Raw genomic sequence first — 16967 nt, 5'->3', positions numbered from 1 at the left:
CCATATGGTTACTGTTTTACTCATTGCTCGTGCATTGTGTGGTCACAGAATCGAGTTTGGAGCCGCTGCTGAGCTGCCTGCCAACTTGGGACGGGCTGTCGTGCTGGCCCCGGACCCCAGCGGCGCACACCTCATCCATACCATGCTTCGCCACGTTCAACGGAGTCCACTACGACACCACCCGTGAGTGCGGGCACACCTCTGCATTAGAAAACGCCATTTCAGTTTCCTTCTGTCCAACTAGACAGAATAACTACTGCGGCAGCTTCCGCACAAACTAGAAGCGCACTTTCACACCTGTTATACTCCTGAAGAATGAAGAGATCTCGCGTACCTCCAAAACTCCAGGAACTGTGAACCTTGCTCTCTTCTGCTATGGTATTCTCCTCATGCAATTAGGGCTGAAGTTTTCATTCTAAGCCCTGGGAGCCGATATACGATGCATTCGAAATGAACATAAAATGAGTAGTTGAAATTGTGTACAGAAAGTTTTGTCCACGTTGTACAACAGGACGTCCTCAATATAAATTTGCAAGAAATCTGCAGTGCTGCATCCACACTAACGGTAATGTAGAACTGAGCGTTAAAAAATTGCGAAATAAAGCTGTCACTGCCATCTAACCGTAGGATGTCCGGCTTGTGGTAGCAGAAAAGCTGCGCTCCATAACATTCTTAAATACATTTTGCAACCGATCTTTTGCTGTTTCTGCGATTTGTTTGGGAGTGGCCTGGCGATCTAAAAACGGGGAAAAACGCAGAATTTTTGCTGCATCTTGAATGGTGGTTAGGGCACGGCCGAAAGTAAGCAGCGGAGCATTAAAATGTAAATAATTTGATACTTGCGAAATAAAGAAAATCAGCTGAACAGCCGGCCAAATCTTTAGCTGGCGTGCATGACGGCCGCATTTTCTGTGCTCGTGTAGCTTATGAAGGACAAAACTTGCTGAAATATTAAATCTAAGCACCGACTCACTAAGCTCGCGGTTAATATTGGGCTTTGCGCAAGTTTGCTTCGTCGTAAAGCGCAAGAGCGCACAAAAAGTGGTCGTCGCGCACGCTAACTAAGCATTTTGCGGCTGTACGTATTTACCCAAACCGAGTACTGAACTACGTCCCCATAAGGAACATGTGACATAATCTTACAGAGCAAAAACTGCACTGGAGTCTATTCAAACGACTCTGCAGGTGAAAGAAAGTTTCTCGAACTTGAGAGCTAGTGTAAACCTGGAGCGAACATTTTTTCGAAAAGATTAGTTTTGGAACTAGAGGCTGCGAAATGAAGGAGCGAATAAATTTTTTTTGAGAATCTTCAAGTCCCTTTTCTCTAGCTGGTGAAATTGATGTAGTGACGAATTTCAAACTAATGAGCTATCGCCAACTGACGCAGCATGCTCTCTTGGAGACATAGCTCGAATTTCTCTTGAAGGTTTGGCCGACATATCTGTGGCAATCCAAGGCCTGTTTTTGCAACAACAACCAGTCAATCATGAACAAAATTTACGCACACATGCTTCCGCTTTTCTGACTAAGAAGATTATTAATGCCACCTCCGCGCCCTTTTTTCCTGAAATCAAAAAGAATCCTATTTTCATTCTTTTTTTTTGTCACGCAAAATCGATTAAAAATTGACGAGCGTCGCACGGTACTCCTTCGGCGCCACTTAAGTGGGCATGTGAGCTGCTGTCTTCTGTTGAGAATTGTAGACTCATATTACTTTTTCTTCTATATCTTCTTGACCTATCTGGCCGGAAAAAGCTATTAAAGCACACAGTCTTAAAGGCTCATTTATTCTTCTTCGTTTAGTCCTACTTTGTGGAGGCCACAGTATGAGTCGAGCCGTCAACGCCCTAAAAGAAGCAGCGAAAATTAGTGGTACCGCTCACGGCAATAAAAGAAACATAAGCGAAGTATGCAAGATTTCGCTGAAAAAAATGAAAAAGACAACAGGCTGTATTCAGCAAGCATTCTCCGCGAGTTCGGAACTCCTTAGGCAGAATCACACACATCGGGCTTGTGATCTCATGCAGCTACCAAGAGCTCTGATTTCGTTTTGATCCACAGAAATGTAGCAACTTTGTATTTCTCACTCCTTCTCTTGTCGTTCACTTCTTGCAGAGAACGCGTCTCGGTACTGCTCGGCCACCGGTGTTTGGGCTGGCAAATCGGATTACTCGCACTGCGTGCCGCTCTTCGAGCGTTTCTTCGAAGTGGAAAGACCGGTGAGTACTGCAGAGGCGAAGGTAAGGCCGGTTTCTTTCGGTGACCTGCCAGAGTCTCTGCGGTGCCTGCAACAACAGATGGTTCCATGTTGCGCTGTTGCACCATTCTCGCGGTATCGCAAACGCCAGTGGCATGGATTAATGCGTGTGCTCCAATCTCATCCCGGAAGTCGGTAGGGACCACTATGCGGCGGCCATGTGGATGTGCCATATTTACTCCCATATTGGACGATATATCATGTAGGTCGGCGCCACTACTTCCGCGACCGGAAGAACAAAGTTTTGGCACGCCTTATAAGTCAACCAATGGAAGGCCCGAGCGCCCAGCATCTTATTCTAGCAGCCTGCACAGCCCACCACATATCAGACCAGAACGGCTCAATGAGGAATTACTTACCTGTGATGGCGCACGCTTCTTTACAAGCCACGCATGCGGGAACGATAGAAATAGAGACATATTCACTTACACGTAAAAAAGTTAGGCAAAGACGAGACGCTACTATTGATTTGAAAAAAGTTTTTAGCCACATTCGTGGCTTGCCCTTACTTTGATTTAGTTAATGGTCAAGCTCGAAGTATGAGCAGTGCGATTTTGAAAAATATATAACTAGGCCCCCAATATGCGAGTAAATTTTGAATTTCATTATGCAGAGTGGAACAGCACATTAAGGTATCAGTAGAGTAAGTTTTTTGCCACGAAGATATAGCGCTAAGGGCACTTTCCTGTAGTGAAGATTATTGACTTTCGACGAAGTTTGATTAGTTGTTAAAGCTAGCGGTTTCAGCCCTGAGAAACGGCGATCTAATACAGTATTCATCGTGGTATTACTCTGAATCGCTGGTGTTTTTTCACTCTCTATTACTGCCTCTACAAACTGCGCAGTTTTGGCACGTCTGCACTGCGGTTAACGGTGCACTAAGCACAGGAAGGATATGCGTTTACTGCTAACAATCTCGGTGCCCAATACTGAACACGCTTCTTTTAAATAGGTTTTCCTGATTAAAGTGCAATTATTTGCAGATAAACCAGTGCTGATAGCTTTTGCCCGCGCTCATAGGTAAGTTTAGTTCAGGTATCATTAAACAGGGCCACAATGCATTTCGTATTTGTGTTTGATTACATTACTATGTCAACATATTTTGCGGCAAATCAGCAGCTTATAGGGTCGCGACAAAAAGGTGTTTTTAACTGTGATAGCACCACATCCGAATCCAAGGATGGGACATGACATCTAAAAACGTCCAAATTTTTCTTTCTTTATCTTTACTAGGAATAAGGAATAATAGTTTAGCCTGCTGCTTAATTCATTACCATCCGGACAACTCAGTCGCTGACACACTGCTATCAACGCAGAAGCATTCTGTGTCCTCGCGAAAGTGTTATCCTTGCTGAAACACTGGAGGCCAGATCGCAGTTTCTTAAGGCGGAAAAATTTCCCCGGCCCGGACGGAATCAAATAAAACACGTTGTCGCTGTGAGATCATGGAATGCAGCACCGTAACGACGACATAACTATTTATGCTTTAATTTTGAGACGGCACAGATTAACCGAAGAGGATCAAATTATACACGGAAATGTTGCGAAAAAAGGGGCGACCATAACCAGAAACATTTTTACAAGAAAGCTCATCTGCGCGAAACGCCTCAACTATTTTCGCTTCATTTCTTCAGCTGACAGGAAACTGTATCTTCAAGGCTTTTCTTTGTACACGTCTAGCGGTAGCGGTAGCAGAGCAGGCATGGTTACACATGTAAACATATTCCACTAATTCGGAATATTTGACACCTTTAATGTCTTTTCACTTGCAGGTCGACGGCACTACCCTCTACTACATTGGGTACGGCATGTCCCTGTGCGCACTCAGCATCGCATTGTGGATCTTCATATACTACAAGTATGCACTCTTGCTGATTGTGTCTGTTTGTGTTTGTTTATTTTCACGCTGTTGTACTTTCAGGGAGGACACCGTTCTCAACGGATCAAACAACAAATGAAAGTAAAGCGCAGCGGAATTTTATGCATCACTTAACGCGTTTTGTGAGCACGGTTTGAAATGTAGGGATTGTGTTGCTACTCCAGCAAGGACTCGTTATTTCGCAATTCGCAAATACAAGAGAGAAGACAACCCAATAATTTAGAGAAAGTGCTTCGTGAGCGTTATGCTTGCAAGGTTCCGGCATTGTGCTGGCAAAGTAGAAAGATGAGCTGGTTGTCCGCTGTAGCTTGCATACATTTTGTCGCCGCATTTCTACAAGGTGCAGGAAAGGCCAAGGAAGACACACAGTATGAACGCATTATTCTAGCCTTTATTCTTCGTGTGTCCCTTATTCGGTACTGCGTCTTGTTCAAATCCGCTCCCAAAATGCATGCTAGGTCATGCAGAGCCAGTCGGTTTTGAAGATGTCGAATGATCTCGGTTGCATCTATGGCCTGCAGCGCAGAATTCTTTTTTTTGTGGATTACAAATAAGCGTGTCGTCGTTTCGCCGCTTATTATTGGCAAAAGTATTTTCAGGACACTTGAATAGTTTCAGCATAAAAGCACACCCTATATTTGATTTCAATGGCATGCACTGAACACTTTCTGGCTTTTCGAAAACCGGTGAGATTTTCAGTCGGAAGAGCAAGTGTTGTTTGCATGTGCAGGTTTTGAACTGCATGTTTCTGCTTGATTATAATCCTCGTAAGTTTTGTTGGGTCTTTTATTTTACATTGAAATACAAACAAAGCAAAACGTGGGCGATACTCTTATCGTTCAGGTACTTGCTACCGCAAAGTGGTGTGCTGCGCTTGAATTTTTTTTTCTTCAGAGTTCATTTACACTATTCTTTCGCGTCTGGGGTTCAGATATTACCCCTTTGCCTACGGACAGAGAGAGAAAAACTTTATTATGGCAAATGGGTTTAGACCCCCCTTGGGTCCCTGGACCACCACACGGTCCCACTCTACGTCGGAACGTTAATGTGGTGTTTGTTGATGACGTCGGCACCCCGAAGCACCGCAGCAAGCTGTGATGGCGGGTCCAGAGACGAGAGCACGACCTCCCAGTCCTCCCCACTTGATAACGCGGGCTGTCCCTGCGGGGGGGATCAGCAGGGCAGCCGAAAAGGATGTGGGAGAGTGTGGCGTGAGGGTCGCCGCACAGGGAGCATGTAGGGGAGGTGGCACAGCAGTGAGATAGCAGCTGAGGAGATGAGAGAGAGCGGGTCTGGAAGCGTATCCAGAAAATCTGGTGGGAGTGGGTAAGGGAGGGGTGTGGAGGAGGGACCGTTCTTTTGCTAACAAGCCCCCAAAGTTTGACTTTACTGAGCTCTCATCCGGAAAGAAAGGGCAGTGGATTGAATATTTCGGCTGGCTTGGCAGCTGCTAGTATCCGAATTTTTCGTTGCCCTTTCGGCATCCCGCTACTCTAGCGCGGCCCAGGAATACCTTGCGGCCCGCGGTATAATCACGGCTTATGAACGAAGGTGCACCGAAGTAACGCCGCTAGTGAATTTTTATAAGGGATGCTCGTCTGGTGAATTAAAACCGTACGCAGCACTCTTCATTTGAATTGCTGAGGGGGAAATACGAGCTCTGTAATAACCGAGAAAAACCAAGTGGATTGAACTGCGTGGTTTTAATGATGAATTCCATTTTTTGCTTATTTATAAGATAAGCCTGTGACATTGGACGGAATACTTCAACCTATGATATCGCATGGTCACAGGCAGATCTATATATGTTTAGATCTACGAGTAACATAGCACAAAACGATTTATTGGCATGCAGGAAACAATTTGTTTTTTTTTTTGCTGCTGTTTGGAGATTGAAAGAGTATTGAGATTATTAACCCATTTACACAAAAAATTCAATCTCACCCTGCCCTATTAACCTTACATTACCTCTCTTCTCTGACTTCTAATGCGGATTTATTCTCATAACTATTGTTATCTCTAAACACTCTGGCCTCAGAGAGAGTGGCTGTGCCTGCACTGACATCAGGATGGGTACCACCGCTGTCTAGTAGAAGATTGCTTCTACAGAGTTACCACACACTGCACATCTCTCAATTTGTTTCATTTTTTTCTAGTTTTCGGTTTCTATTTTCTAGATTCAACGAGTTGGGCATTACACCAGCAGCACGCTGCAGGCGGTAGTCTGTCTTCTTGAGCTGCAAGTTTGATGTCTTAGCATTGAAGCCTCACCCTCATGGTGGAACAATGTGTACCTCTATCTATGGGAAACATCTAACTATTAGAGGAGAGTTGGGCTGGAGGTGACAAGTGGAGGGAGCCAGAAAGCAGAGAGGAACACCTCTATCTCTCTGTTTCTGTTGAGAGGGGGGAGAGAGAAGAAGACGATGGAGTGAGAGGCAACGGATGGCGTGCTGGTGAAAGTGGAAGGCGTTGGCGTGTCACAAGTCCTTGGACGAACAGGATCACACCATTCGCTCGCTTCGCCTCTATCTGTCTGCTGCAGAACATACACAGTCCGGGGGAATACAGATGCTATCGAATCCTCTGCCGCAGCCAACGCATTCATCACCTATAATTTTTTTCACATCACTAAATGTTTCAGACCTAGAACTTTAGGGAAGAGAGAAAGCGGAAATATATCTAAACCTATATAATAGTGAAAGTGTAAAAATTTCCATTGCGATGAATTCAGACGCTTTCTGAAAACGGTTTACCAATTCAATTTTGCCGCGAACCCGAAGTGCGCGCTTGTTTTCAACGAGAGAGAGAGAGAGATAACTTTTATTTTTCAGCTCAAGTCCGAGCCTTCTTAGTTGCCCGTTTGGTGGGCGCTATTTATCGGCGGTGGCAGAGTAGGGCCACGTGTCCCTTGGATGCGTCGGATGTGGGCGGCGAGGAGCGGCCAGAGGGTGGGCTGCAGAGAGGTTGGTGGAGCGGTCCATCGGGCCCACGTGAGGTGAAAGGGGGGAGGCAAGGTATGCGAGGATGGTATGGTGGGAGAGTTAGTTGCGCGGGGGCATAACCAATATGTATGAATGTTGGAGGGATGCTCTCCGCACACGAGACAGGCGGGTTTGCCAGGTTTATGAAGGATATAGTGGGAATACAGTTCGCAGGGAAGGGAGTTAGTCTGTGCCTGTCGAATTAGAGAGGCGTCAGCACGGCAAAGGAAATGGGAGGGTGACGGAAGGGTTCGTCGCATGTGCCGCAAATTGCGAAGGTGTTCGCGGCGGTCCTGTCGGTGTGTAGCGCGGTCTGCCGTGGGATTATAATGGGCTGGCCAGGCAGTCGGAGGGCCCGGTGGTATTTTTTCACGGGCCAGAGCATGAGCAAGCTCATTCTCCGGTATACCTTGATGACCAGGAATCCATTCAAGGCGGACATGGAGCGTAGGGTGGGCTGTTAGGTATTGCAGCAAAGTGTCTAGGATATGGGGAGGGAGTTTTTGAGATTCGAATGAGCGTATGGCAGCCTGAGAGTCTGCACGTATGGTGATGGTGGAGGACAGGTGGTCGTGAAGCGTAATCGCCTCTGCTATGGCCAGAGTTTCTGCGTCGGTTGAGGAGGGCACTCCTGTGTGGAGATGTGTGGAGGTGCTTCGAGGGCCGACTACTGCAGTAACTACTTGGTGCTCGAGGATATGGGCATCGGTATAGTAAGTGTCGTGGCCCAGTACGGGTAAATGGTTCGCCAGTGCTTCACGCCGCCCGGGATTAATCGTTGGAGACATGTGGCGTGGAATGGGTTTTACAGTAAGACGCGGGAGGCTTTTCCACGGGGGAGCAGATGGTTGAAGCGGGGGTAGTTGGGAAATGGTGTGTCCGAAAAGGCTGAGGAGGTCTCTGCCTTGCTCGGAGGTAGAGAGACGGTGTATCTGGGCTCGGTGGTGTGCTGCTGCGCGTTCTTCGAGGGAGTTGAAAATGGCGGCGTCTGCGATCAGAGCATTTGCGGCGTAGATGGGAACTCCCATGGCTAATCGAGTGAAGCGACGCAGAGAGGCTTCCAGTTTGCTTACTTGAGAGGATGTGAGGCGTTGATAGGGGTAGGCGTACATGACCCTCGAATAAACGAGTGCTTCTATAACTCGACGGAGTTCGTGTTCTCTGAGTCCATACTTTTGACGAGATATGCGGGACAGCATGTGGCGAATTTGGTTCAGTTGTTGCAGGAGTTGGCTAAGCCACACGTTGCACTTGCCATCTTGTTGAAAAGTGAAGCCAAGGTTCTTGATGTGGCTCCGTCGGGGAATAGGGGTTTGCGCGAGAGAGAGTTGAATGAGTTCGCGGTAGGAAGAAGCGGTTTTTTGAGGAGCGTTAGAAACCACAATGTATTCCGACTTTTCGGCGGAACAACTCATACCTATGCGGCGTGCATGCTCCTGAACGACGTCGAGGCCTTGCTGCAAAGTGGATTCTAGTTCCCCGGCGTTTCCTGTGGTAGGCCAGAGAGAGATATCATCCGCATATATAGCGTGGCGTAGGCCAGGAATTTCAGCGAGTTTTCGGGGCAGTTCTTTCATTGCCAAGTTAAAAAGCATAGGTGAAAGAATGGATCCCTGTGGTGTACCTGCGGTGAGGAGAAAGGGGGCGGAAGGTGTGCCGTCGGGGCCAATGATTCGGAGGGTCCTGTCTGTAAGAAAGTCTTTGATGTAGTTGAACATGCGGACCCCAGGGCGAGTGTCTGCCAGGTTGGTGAGAATTGCGGAGTGGGCGACATTATCAAAAGCCTTTTTGATACCCACGCCGGTCAAAACTCGAAGCTGTGCGCTGCTTGGGAAGGCGTACAAATCCTCATAGATTTGCCGTCCAATGTCTTGTGTGCATACGTGGGCGCGGAATCCGACCATAGTGGGAGCAAGACAGCGATTGGTATGCAGGTGCCATTCGAGGCGGGTAAGGGCCATCTTCTCCATCAGCTTCCCTAGGCAAGAAGTCATGGATATAGGTCGGAGGTTAGTGATGAGCGCAGAGGATTTTCCTGGTTTCGGAATCATAATTACGTGTGCCTCTTTCCATGCAGCGGGAATTTTCCCGGAGCGCCAAACAGTATTAATAATCTGAATAAGTTCGTCTAGTTTTGAATCGGGGAGATTACGGAGTATACCATAGGTAACTTTATCTGGGCCGGGTGCTGTGTTTCGCTTAAGGGAGCGTAGAGCAGCCTGAAGTTCGGCGAATGTAAAGTCGGAATTCATTCCTTGTTCGTCTGCTTCTTCTTCGGTGTAAGGGTATGACGGGGAGCTGGCAGGAGAAGTAGAGGATGGGTAAAATTGATTTCGGATTTGCTCAACCAGCTCTTCTTGTGAGACGGAGAGGGCCAACTGTAGCTTTTGAAGTGTGTTACGAGGTTTACCCTGTCCAAGTAGGGTGCGCATAATGTGCCAGACTTTTGGAGTGTGGAGTCTCTCGACCATGTCATCACAGAGCTGAAGCCAGTTGTTCGTGGCTAGTTGGTCAGCGTATTCTTGGGCTGCTTGCGTTAGTTCAGCAACTTTTCTTTTCAATGCGTGGCTAAATCTACAGTTGCGCCAAGCTTTTATGGCCCGGCGACGTTGTTTCCATAGCCCAAGTAGGTGTGTGTCAATGTATGGATAGTCGGGAGATCGGTGGATATGTTTGGTGTGTTGGGAGACGGTCTCCATAATGGCGCTACACCATTTTTCGGGGTCCTCGAGTGAGACTGATAAGGAGTCGAGGGCCGGCCGAGCCTTTGGCCAGTCTACGAGCATAGTGGGAGGTAGATGTGTTCCGGGTGGTCTGGAGGGTCGCTGGGACGTGAGCGTTATCTGAAGAATACAGTGATCACTCCCCATCGTGTCACCCGTATTACTCCAAGAAGCGCGGAGATCGCTGCGAATCCATGCGAGGTCGGGGTTTTTGTCGGATTGTGCTCCACATCCTAGACGTGTAGGCATGAACGTGTCATTCAGGAGGGTGAGGTGATGAATACTGGCGAAGCGGTCGAGTTTTCGTCCGGAGGCTGAAGTACGGTCGTATCCCCATGCAGGGTGTGGGCAGTTGAAGTCACCAAGAAGGACGAAAGTAGTAGGGACATTAGAGGCAGGAAGGGCCGTATGCAAAGGTGGGATGCTGGTTTTGGAGTCGGAGGGAGTCCAGTAGCAGTTTAAAATCGTGATACGGTGACCCTGATAGGTGGAGTGTGTCAGGACATGCTCTTTCGTCCCGGAGTTGAGGTGGGATGTATCTTCCTGAATGGTGGGTATCGTGCGCCGTATGTATGTAACCGTCAAAGTCGGCGGAGGAGGGGGCGTTTGATGTCCTTTTCTCTTCATGACTATACTTGGCTGAGTAAAATGGTCGTAACCTGGCAGAGAAAAGGCACCGTGCGTTTCCTGCAGTGCGATGACGTCTGGGTTAACGCCAGTAATCTGCATGTGTTGCAAGAGGGCATTTTTCTTGCGACGAAAACCGCGGCAGTTCCACTGCCAAATAATTAGAGGATTTTGGGGTGGCGATGTGTGTCGCATGATATCACTCATCATGCCGGTCTTCCTCCATTGTGTCGAGGTTAGGCACTAGAGGGGCGCTTGCGCGCTTTCGAGGGGGAGCATTGGAGTCTGCGTCGGGAGAGGGTGGGGCAGAGGACGCGAGGGAGAGGAGATGGTGCTCTAGTTGCTCGACGCGAGCCGTCAGTTGTTGTAAGGCCAATAGGACGGGAGCAAGGGATTGCTGTATGAGAGCAATAGCGTTGTCGGTAGGGAGGGGTGAAAGTGGAGTAGGTGTGGAGGGGCGTGAGTAAAACCGGTTTTGGAAGGACGGGGGAGGGGGTGCGATGGATGTGGGAGATGGACCGCTCACCTGGTGACTTGGTGGAGTCTGTGACTGCATCACGGAAGCTTGCGGTTTAGTAGAGGAGGTGGAGGTGCTGGTTGCCGCACCAGAAGTGGTGGACGGTGGCCGCTTGGCAGAGGGCTTGGTTCGAGATTGACTTCTTTGCGCGGTCTCGTGCCCCGGGCTGTTGCTGCTGCTGCTGCAGGAGAGCTGAAGGGCCTCGTAGCGGTTCGAGGTAGGCAGGGGCGGCCAGATGGTCGCGTCGGCTTTAGGGGGTGGAGGGGCGGCGCGGGCGCGATGGCGTCGTTGGGCGCGGTGCCACTTTAGGACTGCAGCGTCGGCGTCTTTCCTTGCGGGGCATTCAGGATGAGACGGTGTGTGGTCGCCCTTGCAGTTCCAGCAGTGTGGTTCACATTCGTGTGGGATAGTCGTTGGGTCTTGGTCAGGAGGGAACGGTTGGCTGCAAATCGAGCACCGAACAAGGCTAGGCTTGTTAGGACAGACGTCGGCACGGTGTCCTATGGCGTGACAATGCGTGCATTGTTTGCTGTGCGGCTTTTGCGGGTAGACGCGGTACACTCCGCTGTAGAAGACGGCATAGCGTGGTAGACGGGGCCCTTCGACGGTGAGCAGAAGTGTGTTGGTACGTCCGAGACGGCGGGCGCTTAGGAGTCGGGTGCCGTCAACACGAAGGTTAGCGGCAAAGTCGTCTTCGGTAAAGTCCATGGTGATGCCGTGTATAACACCACGGGCGTTAAGGGGGTCGTTAGCTACGTACGAGGTGACTTCGTACTGTATGTTGTTCAGTGAAACTTGCTTGAGTTGGAGCAGCTTGTCCGCAGCGGCTGGGCGGTGGGTATCGATGGCCAGGATGTTTTGCGAGGTGCGGAGTTTGATGTAGGTATTGTCACGTTCAGTCTTGGTTAGGCGGGCGGAATCCACGACGGACCGACAGAGCACAGGGAATAAAGTGTTGCCGAGGTTGAGGTGGTTCGCAAATTTCATGACGATCGTGGCTGCGGTGGCTTGCCGGGGCGCCGCGGGAGCACAGTGCTTGTGATTCAGCGCCTGGGCTGCTGACTGGCTAGGCGAGCTCCCCGCCGTTCCGGCTGCGAGCATGCTGGCCAGCGCGGGGGGCGTTGCCCCGGCGGTGCAGATGTAGGCTTGGCTTAGCGCGCCCGGCGTGGGCGGCCAGCCAGATGCTGATGTGCCAAAAAACGGCGCAGAACGCTTGGAATTTTGGTTACCAGGCGTACAGGCGATGAAGTAGCGCTCCTGTAGAACGGTTGGTGGCGATCCGAGGTCAGGAACCTGGACGTAGACGTGATTTTGCTGGAGCTCGGTGTGCGCACAGCCGATCACGGTGGCGCTGGTGGCGCCCCCCCTTTTCAACGAAATGCGTGCATTATTAGGACTTAGCTTTATCACTTGAAGTGAGCCAAAAGTCAATTTTTCTTTGTTGTTTCCTTAACCGATACCCACAAGGATGAACATAACAGCAACAAAATAGTCCAAAATGCGAAACGCGATGTCCGTCCTGGAATCCTCGGTGTCATCTCCAAACCTTGAGTGGACCGTTGCGAAGCAGACGCACCATTCACAAGGCTCTATTGTAACATCCACTAAGTTTGCTCTCATATCTTCACCGCCTGTGCTTCCGCTTCGGCGCAATATATGCAGTACCTTAAAATAGCGCTATCTGTTATCGGTGCGCGTACTAAGTCTTCCGGGAGAGGCGTGATTTGTGCTGTGGATATCACAAGCGCGGCTCATAGTATTTTGCTGATCACAAACTAATTTAAAGGGTGGCCGTTTTCACTCTGCAATCCGCTTTGGGTCTGGTTCGAATCTATCTCGAAGCTATATAGAAATTTTTCGTACGATGAAATACTTTTGGAAGAAAATCCTTGCGTCTTAATCGGCCGCAATTTCTGCAGAAATTTTCAACGATACAAGGCACCACATTTCGCTACCGCAATGATGTGCCTTTTTCTGCAATCCCGTTTTGTTCGGGCTTAACGTTTGAATACTTACTTATGAACTTTCTTAGTGTACGAAATCGGCGTCGATTAGGGAGTCTTCTTTGCCGGCATTTCTAGATGATATTCAGGGGAAACTGGTCACAGTGGAAGCTAAAAGAACTTTATGCTTTGTTAGTGATTTTGAACTAGTTATTTTGATTTAGCAAAGCTAAATATAACAACAGAAGTTACCTCTGCACTCACCTTTCCAGCTGGACTACATTTCTTTTCTTTTTTTTTCTGTATTCTTGCAATGTTACGCAGGGAGCTGCGATGCCTACGCAACACCATTCACGTGAACCTCATGGTCACTTACTTCCTCATCTCGATCACCTGGATCACAACGGCAACGTTACAGTCCGTTCAATCGCCGGCTTACCACAAGGTAAGTGGTAATCTTCTGTCGTATATCTGTCCATTATGTGCCTTCTGTATGCTCTTCAGAGGGGCACAGCAGCGTCGTAAAATGACCGTACGCGATAGTAACGGTTGGATGTGAATTCCCATTGCTCGGTTGTGTTCGCCTGTGTAATTGCTAACGCGATGACTGCACTTGAATAGCCTGGTTACCCTCCTGTGTTGCAGTCATGAACCTGATATTTCAAGCGGCCGCAATGCTGCTTGCAGCAGACATTCTACGCCCAGAAAAACACCGTTCGCTAAGGCCTGAGAAAGTGCTTTACTCGTCACGCCAAAATTAACTGCGGCACGTTCGCATTGTGTGTGTAACGAAAATGCGATAATTGAAATTGTTAGGCTGTTCAATTTTCCTTGCGCGCAAGCGCCATTGGAGCGACGGTGTACCGATGCACTGTGCTTCCTGAATCGTTTTAGGCGCGTACAACTGAATGTTATTTGACCACGGTGTTTTTAATTTCATCTGCTCCACGTCCAGAGTGGAGAGTAGCACCAAAACTTCATGTACTGAACTGATGTTCTTAGGGTTTTCCGGAGGAATTACCAGATACTTGCTTGAAAAACACACAACTGAGGCGCAGTGATGACAACAATGGGGAGATATAACTGCGCGACAAATCCCACCAAATTTTTTATGATTTACCTTTATATTGAAAATATATAAATACAGGACACTAATCAGTTGCCCATTGACACTTTATTTTTATTCAATTGTTTTGGTCTTTAACTTTGATATTATAATGCTTATTTAACATTGGCAATGCAAAATAATTTTTTTTTATTTTTTATTTCAAGATACCCCTAAAGGCCCTCTTCACGAGGGTATTACATAGGGGGAATTTTGGTTTCATTCAATAATCTGTCGTTTTGTAAACCTGCGTGGCCAGCGGCCACGAAGAGAATACAATGGCGGGCCCTTACGGCTGGGGGTTGCGTAATTCTAAACCACTGGAACTGAGAGCCCTAAATAAACTCTACCAGGCTAAGTGACCTCAGTCAAGTAAAATAACGGCGAGGCATTACGTACTTTTCTTTTTACACGATCGCTAGAAATAGTAGCAATAGAAGCTCAGGCATCTTTATCTCTACAAAACAGTTCTTTTCGTGAAAACCTCCGCTGAGAGGCTTAACATTTTATCGCAGTGAAAAATTTCTTGAGCGATATTGTCACCTCAAGCAAAACTAAAACTTTTCCTCGTAAACTTCCTTCTAGTGTCTAGCAACTTGGAAAAACACAGGAAATATCACAGATTTTTTTAGGAAATTTTGATATTTGATGCTTTTACGTTTTTAACTGTCATGATATCACCGAGGGCTTAGCGACATCACGAGATGCTTAGCGACTATGCACACTGCGTGTGCTGCTCGGGTGAAACATTGTGATGATCAGGAGTGGATTTTTTTTATCGCACCAGTTAAATTTACGAAGTGAGGTATGTTTGCTTAACGACTGCGGTTCTGGTTTCATGATTATATGAGAGAGATATGAGAGAAGCCTTTGCCTCTAGCGGGCGTTGTCAGGCTGATTATTATTTTTATTGTTATAATTATTATTATTATTACATCACACAATACACAGGTGTCTAGCAATTCCCCTCCATCGAAATGCAACCACCGCTGCCGGGATCGAACCCGCGTCTTTCGGGGTAGCACCCCAGCACCGTAACTACTGAGCCAACACGGTGGCTTGGCTGCAAAGCTTTATTGTAGTCGTAAAATTCTGCATAACCTAGCTTCTTCAGCCAATGCTTTCTGCGCGTGTTCATAGTTTTGCTGATTGTAGTTTTGACTTGGCCAGATGCAAGCTGCAAACTGTGTCTCATTGGGCGAGAATTATTTCAAAAAACATGCTTTTTCAAGAATGTATGCCATATTATACGTCGTCCTCTCTGACCAGGGGCGATATTCTGCAACCTGTTCATTTCACGTCAGTGGCCACTCAGATATACTCGCGGCTTTCAAACATCTGCAAGATGAGTTGTCGGGCAAGTTGGTTCATTGTAGCGTGAAGATAGGTTGAGCAAAAGGGACAATCATATGAAAGGAGACGGGACAGGCGCTTGTCCCGTCTTCTTTTATTGATTGTCCCTTTTGCGCAACCCATCTTCACGCTACAAGTTTCTGCCGCGAGCGACTCGGCCATTGTGTGGCTCGGGACTGGACGTTACCACTTATTGAAATTGGATGCACTATGCAGCCTATGGTGAGGTGCATCGCAGCGCTCTGTCAAGAGTAAGCAACCAGATCTGACCACTGCCTGCCATGCACTGCGATAAGGTGAGGTACGTAGCAAACCATCGAATGCCCAGGTTGCTTGCCACAGACGCTTTAAATCCGCCGGCATACCTCAGTGACCATTCACCGAGGACCGAATGGGCTCCAAATGGACAATGGGAAATGGGCAGCTACGAAAATAGGGCCCCAGGTGCACTTCGAAACCTAGTCATCCTTGGTCCAGTGTTAAGAGGAATCTCGCAAGATCGAGTAGGCTCTATCATATGCTAGCTGTCCTGATTAGCTCAGCTCGTAGAGTGACTCCTCCGGTGAGCCGGTGTTGCCTGGTTCGAACACCAGAGCAAGACGAATTTCTCAACTATGGTTTCTGTGAAAGTTCCGGAATGTTCTATTGCAGCCCCACGGCTTCACTTGGATGGATGCTAATGAATAATTACTCCATGATGAGTGAAATCGTGCTTATTATTAAAGCTGATAAATGGATCACAGTCCCTTTTCGGGAACAATAAGCGCGTTTTGTTTGCGGTGCAGAAGCTTCTGTACACTCTAAACTGGCCGCACAAGCGTGATCTGCGAACCAGCCAACAGAATCGAAACGCAGAGGACGTGCACTTGCTTAAAATTGCATATGGCATTTTAAGATTGCCTTTCTTTGTATTCTCCAGGACCTGATAAACCGCGTCGCCATCTCTCTGGAAAGGTGTTTTTAGACTGCTGTTAATCCACGCTTCTATTACCACTATAACCTGAGTCAACTTTTGGGTATAAAATAAACTATCTGCCTTTGCGCATTGCAGCTTGCAGTGAATAGCGCCTATGGCGATCAGTTACGTAAGCCCGCAAGGGCGGGGTTTCAACTTTCAAGCTGTTCCTCTTTCGTTCGATAGACGCGAACCAATTTTATCACCCAGCAGAGTGGTGCTCCATCATGCTGCAATTTCGACACCGTGGCGGAACGCCTGTCTGCCTCAGACTTGTTTTCCGAGAAACACATTCAACGACCGCGCACCGATTCTCTAGTATGGTCGTGTTGCTTTGACAGCCGGCACAGCAGCGGCTTTAACTTCCCCGGGCCGCTTCCAGAGGACCACTGTCACCATAGCCAATATATTCGTACGAAAAATCAGCTGCACCTTTTCGCGCAGTTATTTTGAACGAGAGTAATTCGCGAGGACGCCAATCTCAACGTGCCATGCGGCACTGTGCTCTATAGTGAGGCACCTGCATAAAGTGTTGACACGTATACGACAACCATAAGCACTGATGCCGTGAAGTTAAGAAAAAAAAAAGAAAGTGGTAGCCCATGAACCATGGAAACCATTCAA

The 16967-nt window shown here is 48.1% G+C and overlaps 1 protein-coding gene across 1 annotated transcript in view; it reads left to right on the top strand.

The window, feature by feature from the left end:
- Positions 1-16967, top strand: part of LOC149343891 (diuretic hormone receptor-like) — a 149243-nt gene that overhangs the window by 65793 nt on the left and 66483 nt on the right. Inside the window, exons 2-5 of the mRNA XM_089546095.1 lie at positions 49-183; positions 2116-2219; positions 4030-4115; positions 13255-13375. Coding sequence (XP_089402221.1) covers positions 49-183; positions 2116-2219; positions 4030-4115; positions 13255-13375 — 446 coding nt within the window. The remainder of the gene's footprint in view (positions 1-48; positions 184-2115; positions 2220-4029; positions 4116-13254; positions 13376-16967) is intronic.

This window comes from Amblyomma mixtum, chromosome 5, assembly GCF_055824585.1.
Source record: "Amblyomma mixtum isolate Tamu chromosome 5, ASM5582458v1, whole genome shotgun sequence".
NCBI lineage: Eukaryota > Metazoa > Arthropoda > Arachnida > Ixodida > Ixodidae > Amblyomma > Amblyomma mixtum.
Note: the sequence above shows the minus strand (reverse complement) of the source record. Positions and strands in the feature narration are given on the sequence as shown.